This window comes from Leptonychotes weddellii, chromosome 1 (assembly GCF_054177405.1).
Source record: "Leptonychotes weddellii isolate Sample4059 chromosome 1, ASM5417740v2, whole genome shotgun sequence".
Classification (NCBI taxonomy): Eukaryota; Metazoa; Chordata; class Mammalia; order Carnivora; family Phocidae; genus Leptonychotes; species Leptonychotes weddellii.
In genome coordinates this window covers 71,490,111-71,502,120 of record NC_138369.1, presented here as the reverse complement: position 1 = coordinate 71,502,120, position 12,010 = coordinate 71,490,111, and the positions used below count along the sequence as shown (strand labels likewise).

General features: G+C 39.4%; 1 protein-coding gene across 1 annotated transcript in view; it reads left to right on the top strand.

Moving 5' to 3' along the window:
• Positions 1-12,010, top strand: part of KCNH8 (potassium voltage-gated channel subfamily H member 8) — a 364,781-nt gene that overhangs the window by 116,181 nt on the left and 236,590 nt on the right. The window contains exon 2 of the mRNA XM_006729977.3: positions 5,770-6,003. Within this exon, the coding sequence (XP_006730040.1) occupies positions 5,770-6,003 (234 nt within the window). The remainder of the gene's footprint in view (positions 1-5,769; positions 6,004-12,010) is intronic.

Sequence of the window (12,010 nt, the reverse complement as noted above, 5' to 3'; positions counted from 1 at the left end):
ATAGGTTCTGTTGAGGTGTGCTAAATGGTATGCACAGAGTCATAGAAAACAAACAGCACACCTTCCCGAAGTTTCAACTGAGTTAAAAATTTGGTAGGCCCATATTAGGGCGCCTGGGTGGCTCAGTCGGTTGAGCGGCTGCCTTCGGCTCAGGTCATGATCCCAGGGTCCTGGGATCGAGTCCCGCATCGGGCTCCCTGCTCTGCGGGAAGCCTGCTTCTCCCTCTCCCACTCCCCCTGCTTGTGTTCCTGCTCTCGCTATGTTTCTCTCTGTCAAAAAAATAAATAAAATCTTTAAAAAAAAAAAAATTTGGTAGGCCCATATTAAAACAAATCAAGAACACTCAAACATGAATATGCAACACAATAGAATACAAAATTTTGATATATTTTTATTAAACATAAGATTTCAAAAACAATATTGAACTTAGATCTATGCCCCCAGGTCCCTTGGAATACAAATTTATGGCTTCAGCCAGTGGAGGGATTTTTTTTTTAAGGGATATTTTAATGGAAGAGTTTTAGAAGTACTCTGATCTACACTGAAAGGGCATGAGAAGATCAGAAGTCTGATCTGTTGAACGCAGCTACAGTTTTTTGCATCTGGAGTGAGCCTGTGCAAAATATTTTGGAACCAAGAAAGTTGCTGTCATGTTTTTGAAATATTGATTGTCTGGAGAAAATGAGGTGACAGAGAGGTTGCTGAAAGATGCAGCCTGGTTTGGGAGATGTCATCAATGAACTTTTTTTTAAAGCTGAACTTGCTATTTTATTTATTTATTTATTTATTTATTTATTTATTTATTTATTTATGAGTTGATACATGTCAATGATCTTTTAATAAATGATCTCTGTAGAGAAAAAAACTATTGATTGGGCTGTTCACAGAGCAGAAGAGGTAAAAAATTTTTTAGAATAACCCATTTTCTAGAATTAGCTTTTCTATTTTTCTATTTTCTAGAATTATTTTTCTAGAATTAACCCATTCCTGCTGGAAGTAGAGAACAAATCACTTCTTTACAGAAAGAATGCAGGATATAGTAAACTGAGAACCAGTTTTAATCCCTAGCTTCACACCTTGGGCCAGAAACTAAAGCTCTCCAGGCCTCAGTGTTCTCAGGAGAAAAGGGGACACTTACAAGGATGAAAGGAATTAGTAGTGGTTTGACGTTTACCCTCTCTTCCTTTTTTCTTCTATACCTTTCCATTTCTTCCACCATTCCCATAGAGCCTGGGAAGTTGACAATGAATAGTACATCTCCATTTGAATGGGAAAATGGTGCTGTGTTTTGAAAAGTTGGACCAAATGACCTGGGTCTCTCACAACCCTGAGATTCCCTCTGATGATCTACACAAGCTTTTTGCTAAGGAATCAATTAGAGAAAGGATCAACTGCCTAAAGTGTAAACACATTTAGATCCTACTGTTTACTGGCACTTCAAAACTGAATTTGCACAAAAGGATGACCTAGAAACAAGCAGAGAAAAGCTGTGTGGCATTTAGATGCATATCACATATGCATAATTGATTCCTTAAAAGGTTAAATACTCTTAGCATATGTATGGATAGTGATATACCCATGATAGGTTCATAATCATTATGGCAATGGCTTTGTTTTACATAATTCTAAAGTAAATGTCATGTTTCTTTGGAGATTCCAGGACTGGTATTCAGAAAAGCATATGTCTCCAAATAGATAGCTGGGTAAGAGGAGCTACTCTTTCCCAAACAGAAGGACTATTCATGTAGCTGTACACTAGCTTTATGAAGCACTGACTGCCGCTAAATTCTCTTTGGAATTGAAATGCAATTACATATCGAGGACAAGTGCTAAATATAAACAGAAAAGCCAAAAAGATGACTTTTTTTTTTTTTTGCTTTGTTTTTGCAGTATATTTGCAGGAAGAATTAAACACCCCAAACACACTATAATCCTTAATTGAAACACACAGTTCAGGCAATTTGGTGAATCCGTTAGCAGCTTTTTTCAAAAGCTTATTGTAGCTTAGGAAGAGCTGGTCTCTTCTTATGTAAACAATTGTAAGGATGCTAAGGAAATTAATAAAAGAACCAAGGCACTAAGAAATATGTAGAAGGAAATACTATAATATATGCCATAAAATCAGGGAAAAAATAGGCAATATGTTGTGTGAGGATACATATATAAGTGGTGAAACTATATGAATGGGAATGTTTATTACAAAAATTCAAGTTTTGGGTTTCTTCTTTGGGGAAGGAGGGAAATACCACCTGGTGGTTTACGCAGGGGGTTTTGTTGGATGTACGATCTATGGCGGATGTTTACTGATGACGTTAAATATTGCTGTACAATTTTTTAGGTAAGCTGTATTTCTTAATTTGTTAAGAATGGAAAAGGCAAAATAACACAGTGAAGAAAAGCACAAATTAAGTTGGTAAAAAAAACAATGTAAGGTAGTAATAATGATAAAAAGTAAATTTATTGATCTCAGGTTGATCGAAGTATCTTCATATTGCACTTTTTTTTTTTTGATGGGGGAGGCAGTGGGAGAGAAAAAGAGAGAATTCCAAGCAGGCTCCATGCCCAGGGCAGAGCCCCAGGCTCTCACGACCCTGAGATCATGACCTGACCAGAAATCAAGAGTCCGACACTTAACTGACTGAGCCACCCAGGTATCCCTTCTTCATGTTGTACTTCTTAAAAATTTAAATACATGCCATGTGCAAGACACAACTAAAATAGGTCCCTAGAAAGGTTGAAAGTAACAAGATGAGAAAGGGTATAGCAGATAAATAGCAACAAAAGAAAACTTTTGTAGGCCTTTAAATAATGGGAAAACTGGACCTGAGGACAAAATGTAGTGTCGTTTATTCTCTGTCTTCAATGACAGTTTCTCCATCCTGAGCCCATTCCATCCATGCATCTGCTTCTGACCTTCCAGGACTTTTGATAAATCAGCTCCACCTATTTCTGTCTTACTTCAAGCTCACCATTTTCAAATCTTAGAATCTTGAATCTCTCAACTCTGGTAGTACGTAATATCTGTGTACCATCGATTTGGTACTTATCGTAAGCTGTGTTTTAGTGTTATTGATGATATTCATGCATTTCTTCAATAAATTGTAGTAATCTAGAGCTAGAGACTATACCTTCTTCATCTTTTAACACCCACTGTCACCTCACCCTAGGACCTGCCATATGGTAGAATCAAGTCACCTGGCATATAGTAGAAAGTCAATAAACATGTCAGCAGTCGACTGAAAAATGGCTTCTTTTTGCATTAAAAGCTCTTTCAGGATGTTTGAGTACTTTGCCAATGCTATGTATTTACATTTTCTAAGCAATCTCTCAGCCAAAGTTTTAGAATGGGCAGAGGAAGAGATACTATGGTTAGAGAGGGATCCATAGCTGTGCAGAGTTGCAGGGTGAAGTAACCTAGTAGGAGGGTGCCCACCTCTGGACCTCGCTGGGAACTCATGCAGGTTCATTACTGATCTTCAAGGGCAGAGACTGCATCCAAAAAACTTCTTGTCTCTACACCTGGAACAAAGTCCAACATGTAGTCCACAGTCAATAAATGCTTCTGCAAAGTGGTAGAATTAAATATTAGTCTCGGTTAATCTAATTCACTCCCACTTCAAAATAACACTCCCTCAAAGGCTTCCCAGTGTAGGGCTTCAGCTCTGGCTTTTCTCCACAGGGAGAGGGTGACTGGGAGGGTAGATGAGCCAGCCCAGCTCAGGCAGGGTGTAGATGTGTGCACTAGAACTAGCATTCTAGGCACAAGGGCTGATTGGAGCAAAGCTGGATGGACTGGATTTGGTTCTGCCAGCTGATAGTGAACTATGGAAACACAAAACAGACATTTAAAAAGTGATGAGGAAGCCCACAGAGGAGATCTTCAGTGTTTGTCCTACTGGCCATTGAGAAGTAGCTAGAATTCCTCCTTTCTCATGGCATATAAGATAGGATGTCTGCTGCAAACCTTTTTTAAACATACTCTTTTTTGAATGGGCAATATATAAAGCATATAGTATAACATTCAAAGGATACAATAGGTGTATGGTAAAAATAAGTGTGCCTACCACCTTTGCCCAAAGTTCCTCTCTCTAAAGATATCTACAGTTGCCAAGTTATTCCACTTATTTTTAGGTACACACAAGTATTTTATATTTGGATATACATATACATGTTTATATGTGTTTATATATTTTCAGACAAATACTCATCTAATAACATATTACACTGAATCTTGATTTTTTTCATTTAACAACTTGTACTGTGGTTCTTTCCATTTTTGCCTGTGTTATTTTAAAAATCCCAGCCTCTAATATTATCTGATACACAGTCCAGCATTTGTTTCGTGAGAGAATGAATGAATGATTTAATAGTCTCTAATTCATTCTGAACCTAAAGTCACCTACCAACAGATTTTATAAATGCCTTCTACAGCCCATCTCCCATATGCATCTTTTTGCTTATAAATATCATATCCAAACCGCAAAATTAATCTCAAAAGAAATTCACCCGGCAGGAACCTTCCCTGAATATTGTCTCCCACACTGTTCCCCAGGAGTTCTCTTCAAGCACTTAATACTCTGCTATTTTTGATTGTCCTCTGATTCTTACTTGTTAACATAATAACCATAGGAGCCCCTGGGTGGCTCATTCAGTTAAGCATCTGCCTTTGGCTCAGGTCATGATCCCAGCCAGGGTCCTGGGATCTAGCCCTGCATTGGCCTCCCTGCTCATCAGGCTCCCTGCTTCTCCCTCTCCTCCCTGCTCTTGATCACTCTTGCTATCTCTGTCTCTCTCTCTCTCAAATAAATAAATAAATAAATAAATAAATAAATAAATAAAATCTTTTTTTTTTTTTAAAGATTTATTCATTTGACAGAGAGAGACAGCGAGAGAAGGAACACAAGCAGGGGGAGTGGGAGAGGGAGAAGCAGGCCTCCCGCAGCACAGGGAGCCCGACGTGGGGCTCGATCCCAGGACCCCAGGATCATGACCCAAGCCAAAGGCAGACGCTTAACGACTGAGCCACCCAGGCGCCCCTAAAATCTTAAAAAAAATAATAACCATAAAGGTGTGAATAATACTGAACAATTTTTATTGAATACTTATTTGTGCCAGAGACTTCACTAAGCACGTTATGTACATTTTTCACTAATCCCTACAACATACCTTGCTCTCCCCTTAGTGGGAAAATTCCAAGTTGTGGTCCTTGGTCATTTCTGGGGTCCCTATATGACCTCAGCTGCCATGGCAGTAAAACCGTTTTCTCCTACTCTTTATTACCTTTCCTTCCTTCCCTTTCTCAATTCCCCACTTGCTTACTCCCTGAAGTCACCTGCCAAGTAAATGACTTACACTTGAATCCTCGTTCAGCGTCTGCTTTTAGAGAAATCAAACCTAAGGAAACTGGAGGTTAATGTGTGAATAACTTGTTCAAGTTTATGTATACATCAAGTGGCAGATTCAGGGTTTGAGCCCGAAGCCATGCCTGAAAGCACCCTACCTGACTGCCAACTAGATAGTAAGGGCCTCGAAACAGACCAGTGAATACCGTATTTCTTCTGTAATGTGTTTGAAAATGCAAGCCAAAGTCAGAGCTTAATACATATTTCTGCTGGTCAGTGTTTTGGAGTGTCTTCCCACCCTAGCACATCAGGACATGCACTGTTAGCTAGATACTCAAGCTTATAATTTGTTACTGAAACTGTGATTTAAAAGCAAGAGTTCCTCATGCTCGTGTAGTGGCTGAGTGTCTTCCTGTCGTTTTACAGATAGCAACTTCATCCTTGCGAATGCCCAGGTGGCAAAGGGGTTCCCCATAGTCTACTGTTCGGATGGCTTCTGTGAGCTCGCTGGATTCGCCCGGACTGAAGTCATGCAGAAGAGTTGCAGCTGCAAATTCTTATTTGGAGTTGAAACCAATGAGCAGCTGATGCTTCAGATAGAAAAGTCACTGGAGGAGAAAACGGAATTCAAAGGAGAAATTATGTTCTACAAGAAGAACGGTGAGTGGCTTTCTTAGGCTGGTGCTTATTGGGCAGTTGTGAAGGGTCACCTTCTTTCAACTCAGTAGTTAATCCATAACTGCCATTCAGGCTTAATGGCATTTCACATAAATATATAGACTGTTACTGAAATTCCACAAATGACTCAGGCAATAGCCTGGTTTTAGCCTTTAGCAGCATAAACTGCTTGAAAATTTAGCATTAGAATTAAACCTGTTCAATGTTGATATATTAACTGAGTGAATATATATTAAAATAAAGTGTATTACAATTTTACTAGGTCGTTCTTAAAATACATATTAGATAGGATAGTTGTTAATGTATTATTAATAGATGATCTTATCCAGGATATTCTCCAAATTGTATGCCTTTAAGAACCACATCTCAACCTCAGTCATTAAGGCAGAGGTCCAGGTGTTCATGGGCAGAAAAGGAAGTTAATTTAAAGGACAACAGCATAGACATTTTCTCTTCCAGTTCCCTGGCCACAGAGTCTTTCTCACTACTTTTTTAAAGACAAAATAAGAGACACATGGTATAACTCAAGGTGGTAGTAAATTTGCCTGGACCCAAAACTGCCACTGAGGAAATACGAAGTGTTTTCTTGTGGCTGCCGTTTTGTGACTCTTTTCTAAATAAAAGAAGATGTAGGGTTGGGTATGGTATCTGCTGTACTGGGGTTCTATGTAGGAATTGGTTTCATTATCTCATGGGCCCTGGTAGTTGGGATGAATCCAAGAGGCATTATATTGGCAAAACACTAAATCAAAATTAGAACAGATTGTCATTTTCCAGTTTCTAAAATTCTATCTCTTTCTCTAATAGTTTTTCCTAAAATAACATTGCCGTCTGAGATTTTTCTGTGCTCATGGCTACCAAGCTAGAGAATAGATTTCCCAGCCTATTTTGCAGTTGGGCTAGGCAGGTGACAAAGTTTTGGGCCAATGATATGCAAGAGAACGATTTATGTAACTTTTAGGAAAAAATCTCTAAAAAATGTAATTGTTTGCCCTCTAATTTCTCTTCCTGTCCATTATGTTATGGACTGAATTGTGTGTCTTCAAAATTCATAGGTTGAAGCTCCAACCCCACTGTGACTGTATTTGGAAAGAGGGCCTTTAAAGAGGTGATTAGGGTTAAATGAGATCATAAGTGTGGGGCCTCCGTGCAATATGACTAGTGTCTTTAAAAGAAGAAGAGATACCAACGATATGGGCACACAGAGGAAAGGCTATATCAAACAGAGTGAGACGGCAGCCATCTGCAAGCCAATGAGAGTGGTCTCAAGGAAAAAATAACCTGTCAGCACCCTGATCTCCACTGTGAGAAAATAAATTTCTGTGTGGCCATCCCATCTGTGGTGTTTTGTTAGAGCAGCCCTAGCAAAGAAGTACATGTGGGTCAGAATGTTCAGGCGAAGCCACAAAGGCAGCTTCAACCATTTGGCAAGGACAAACCATAGAGGAGTGCAGAGCAACAATATGGAAGAATCCTGGATCTTGTTACAGATCCGTCCTCCCCACCCCAGACAAAAGCAAGTACATTCCTGTCTTGTTGGAATCATTTCATTTTGGGGTCTTTTTGTTACAACATCTAAGTTGCATTCTAACACAGGGTTTCTCAGCTTTGGCACTGTTGACATTTCGGGTTGGTAATTGTTTGTTGTGGGAGACTATCCTGTGCATTGCAGATGATCAGCGGCATTTCAGGCCTCTATATTTTGTTCTCAGTACTTAGTATTGGGGTCACTGTCAGGAAGAGGAATAGGGGCCCAAACATGGGAACTTCATCTTCTTTTATAACTTATTTGTCTTTGGAGGACATTCTTGGATCATGTAAATTTTGGATACATGGTAGTCATGAAATATTGGAGAGTACCATTCTGGGACAGACAGAATATCCAGTGCTTTGGCATTAGAAACATAGTTCAGACCATTGTGTCCTTCCTGGTGTCAATAGATAAGGCCTTTGTAGCAAATATGATAAAATAAAAGGACTCCAGCTCTGTGTAATTATACCACAGTCACTGAAGAGGACCTGAGATAGAAGAAAATAGGAGATGCCACAGAAAATGCAGACTGGACGGGAATGATAAAACCACCCTCAGATGGAACAAAGAGAAAAAGGATATCCTTTGTCTAAATTATCTGCTGACTGCAGACTTGTCCTTCTCAAGATAGGCACATTGTATCGGTGACTCCAAATCCATCTGAGTGTCTTCCTTTTTAAGCCACCTCAAAATATCCAAATGTGGCAACACTGAGAAAGGTTTAGGCCAAGCAGGAGAATCTAGATGGGAAGCCCAGAGGGCAGAGACTTTAGAGGCCAGAAAAGTAGAAAATATGGAGCACAGTGTGAGAGTCAACACCCAAAAAAATTTCCTGAGCCCAGGGTTTTATGTCTGCAGCCTTGGACCTCTTTAGGTGAAATCACTAAAGGCACCAGTCCCCTCTAAGCCAATCAATATGGAGATTTGTCTGACATTTTGAGCAAACAAATTGACCCAGTTACAAGTAATTGAAAATTGCTGCCTCTCCTATGATAATCATGCTGTATTTTAGCTATTTTTATAAATATCTCTTTCCACACACAATGGTGAACCTTTGAAGGCACAACCTATGCATTACTTGCTTCCACATGTCCAGTGTTTAGAGCTTCAGTTCAGAGCAGTGTCCATCAGACGTTAGTTTCTCAGTAAATGCTTGCTGATTGGAATTGAAATTGATCATTAGAGGGACCTATGGACACTTCAGAGGATGTCTGGATTTCTGATTATTGAAAATAAGCTTATGCCCTCAAGGGTCCTTCTTCTCTCCTTCAAGGCTCATTTTCTTTTAATTTACTTTAGAAAGGAGGTGCTTGTTTCTCATTCTCCCCAGATACATTTCAACCATCTGTGATTGAGCTTCTTTGCTCATCGACCCCTCAATTTTGTGCTTGTTCTCCTGACCTCATGGGAAAAGGCTGCCTTTTCTCTTCCTGCCCAGGCCTGTAATTCTGATAACCTGACCCGAGGCTGGTGATGTGCAGCAGAATACTCTACAGGCTTAGGGCATCTAATGGGACTTGACACACTGTAATCAGGATGGCAAATATGCCAAATTCTCACTGGCATTACACACCTGGCAGAACCCCAACTCCTAGTCATGTCTTAAGTCTGTAAGTCTGCCTCCTTTCCCTCTCCACCCCACCTTAAAGACAGCCCCTTCCTTCATACTTCACAGGCTGAATGCCCCTATCCTCTTTAGGAAAACCTTATTGTCTACCTACTAGAGTTGTCTTCCCTGAAGGGTCTATTGTCCTCTCCTGACTAGAGAAAAGTGTGGGACACAGCATTCTCTGGTAGAATTCATCCCCAAATGCAGAGTAATTCAGCCCAAATAAAAATAAAATAAAACCATAAAGAAATTTGGAAGAATAGGTCACATCTGGTCCCTTTTCTTTTTTTTTTTTTTTAAAGATTTATTTATTTATTTGACAGAGAGAGACACAGCAAGAGAGGGAACACAAGCAGGGGGAGTGGGAGAGGGAGAAGCAGGCTTCCCGCTGAGCAGGGAGCCCGATGTGGGACTCGATCCCAGGACCCTGGGATCCTGACCTGAGCCGAAGGCAGACGCTTAACGACTGAGCCACCCAGGTACCCCGTGATCCCTTTTCTTATCTCTGCTCCAACATTATGCTCCCCTCTCTATGGGTTATTGTGGTTTCTTCTAGGTAACTAATAGAAAACAGACATATATAGAACTATATGTAGACACACACATGTACACACACACACACACAGCCCTCCTAAAATATAGTTATCAAAGAGAGTATAATCTTTTAAACAGTCAATAATGACAACTACAAGAATAATAATGGCTAACACTTAAACAATATGTGCTAAGAACTTTCTCACATATTTAACTTTTACTTATATTAGTCTCTTTAATCCTGGAACAATTTTACTTAAATTTTTTAATTCAAATTTTAATTTTAATGTAAACATACAATGCAGTATTGGTTTCTTTCTTTTAAAAAAATATTTATTGGGTGCCTGGGTGGCTCAGTTGGTTAAGCGACTGCCTTTGGCTCAGGTCATGATCCTGGAGTCCCGGGATCGAGTCCCGCATCGGGCTCCCTGCTCAGCAGGGGATCTGCTTCTCCCTCTGCCCTCTTCCTTCTCGTGCTCTCTGTCTCTCATTCTCTCTCTCTCAAATAAATAAATAAAAATCTTTAAAAAAATATTTATTTATTTATTTGAGAGAGAGAGAGAGCAGGAGCAGGGGGAAGAGGCAGAGGGAGAAGCAGACTCCCTGCTGAGCAAGGAGCCCGAAGTGGGGCTGGATCATAGGACCTGGAGATCATGATCTGAGCCTAAGGCAGACAACCATCTGAGCCACCTAGGTGCCCCTGCTATACTGGTTTCTGGAGTAGAATTCAGTGATTCATCACTTACATACAACACCCAGTGCTCATCACAGGTGCCCTCTTTATTTATTTTTTTCTTTAATGATTTAATTAATTTATTTATTTGAGAGAGAGCAAGCAGGGGGAGGAGCAGAGGGAGAGGGACAAGCAGACTCTGCAGAGGATGGAGCCTGATGTGGCTCGATCCCATGATGGGAGATCATGATCTGAGCTGAAATCAAGAGTAGATGCTTAACCAACCGAGCCACCCAGGTGCCCTGACAAGTGCCTTCTTTAATACCCAGTACCCATCTAGCCTATCCCACACCCACCTCCCTCTATCAGCCCTCAGTTTGTTCTCTATTGTTAAAAGTCTCTTATGGTTTGTTTCCCTCTCTCCTTTTTTCCCCCCTTCCCATATGTTCATCTGTTTTCTTTCTTAAATTCCACATATGAGTGATTCATATGGTATTTGTTCGACTTATTTCACTTAGCATAATACATTCTAGCTCTATTCACATCATTGTGAATGACAAGATTTCATTTTTATGATGGCTGAGTAATATTCCATCGTATATATATACCATCTCCTCTTTATCCACTCATTAGTCGATGGACATTAGGGCTTACTCCATAGTTTGGCTATTGTTGATAATGCTGCTCTAAATATCGGGGTGCATGTACCCCTTCACTCTGTATTTGTGTATCCTTTGGGTAAATACCTAGTAGTGCAATTGCTGGATCATAGGGTAGTTCTATTTTTAACTTTTAACTTTTTGAGGAACCTCCATACTGTTCTCCAAAGTGGTTGCACCAATTTGCATTGCACCAACAGTGCAAGAGGGTTCCCCTTTCTCTTCATCCTCACCAACACCTGTTGTTTCTTGTGTTGTTAATTTTAGCCATTCTGACAGGTGTGAGGTGGTATCTTATCATGGTTTTGATTTGTATTTTCCTCATGATGAGTGATGTTGAGCATCTTTTCATGTATCTGTTAGCCATCTGGATGTCTTCTTTGGAAAAGTGTGTATTCAGTTTTCTTCCTATCCTAGAATAATTTTAAAAAAGAGATACTCTTATATTGTCATATTACAATGAGAAGGCCAATACAGAGAAAGAATAAGGTTTTTAAAAATTAAGTAATAAATGGTTTCACAGATAAACATAATATAAATCTACACTTAGGATGAGCATAGCAAAATGTGTAGAACTGTCAAATCAGTATATATCTGAAACTATTATAACATTATATGTCAATTATACTTCAATAAGATCATCTATTTTCAAAAAATAAAGTGATTGCATAATTACCAGAAAAAAGTAATCATTGAGTTATAGAAATTGTTCAGTATTGCATTGTCACATTGTGTATGATTGCATTAGGAATTCCACTTATTTTGAGTAAAATACCTAGATATAATTCAGACATAAAAGAACATAATATGCAAACTTTTCTTTGTCTAAAATGGAGACAGTAATATTTTACACTTTCATGTTTAGGAGTTAACATTTCTTATTACTTGTCTTCCCTTTAGATAGTCAAGGGTCTACCTATATATCAGAAATGAGTACCAGTAAGATGCCTTTTCAAAAAGCAGTCTCCTCCATTTCTGTTGAT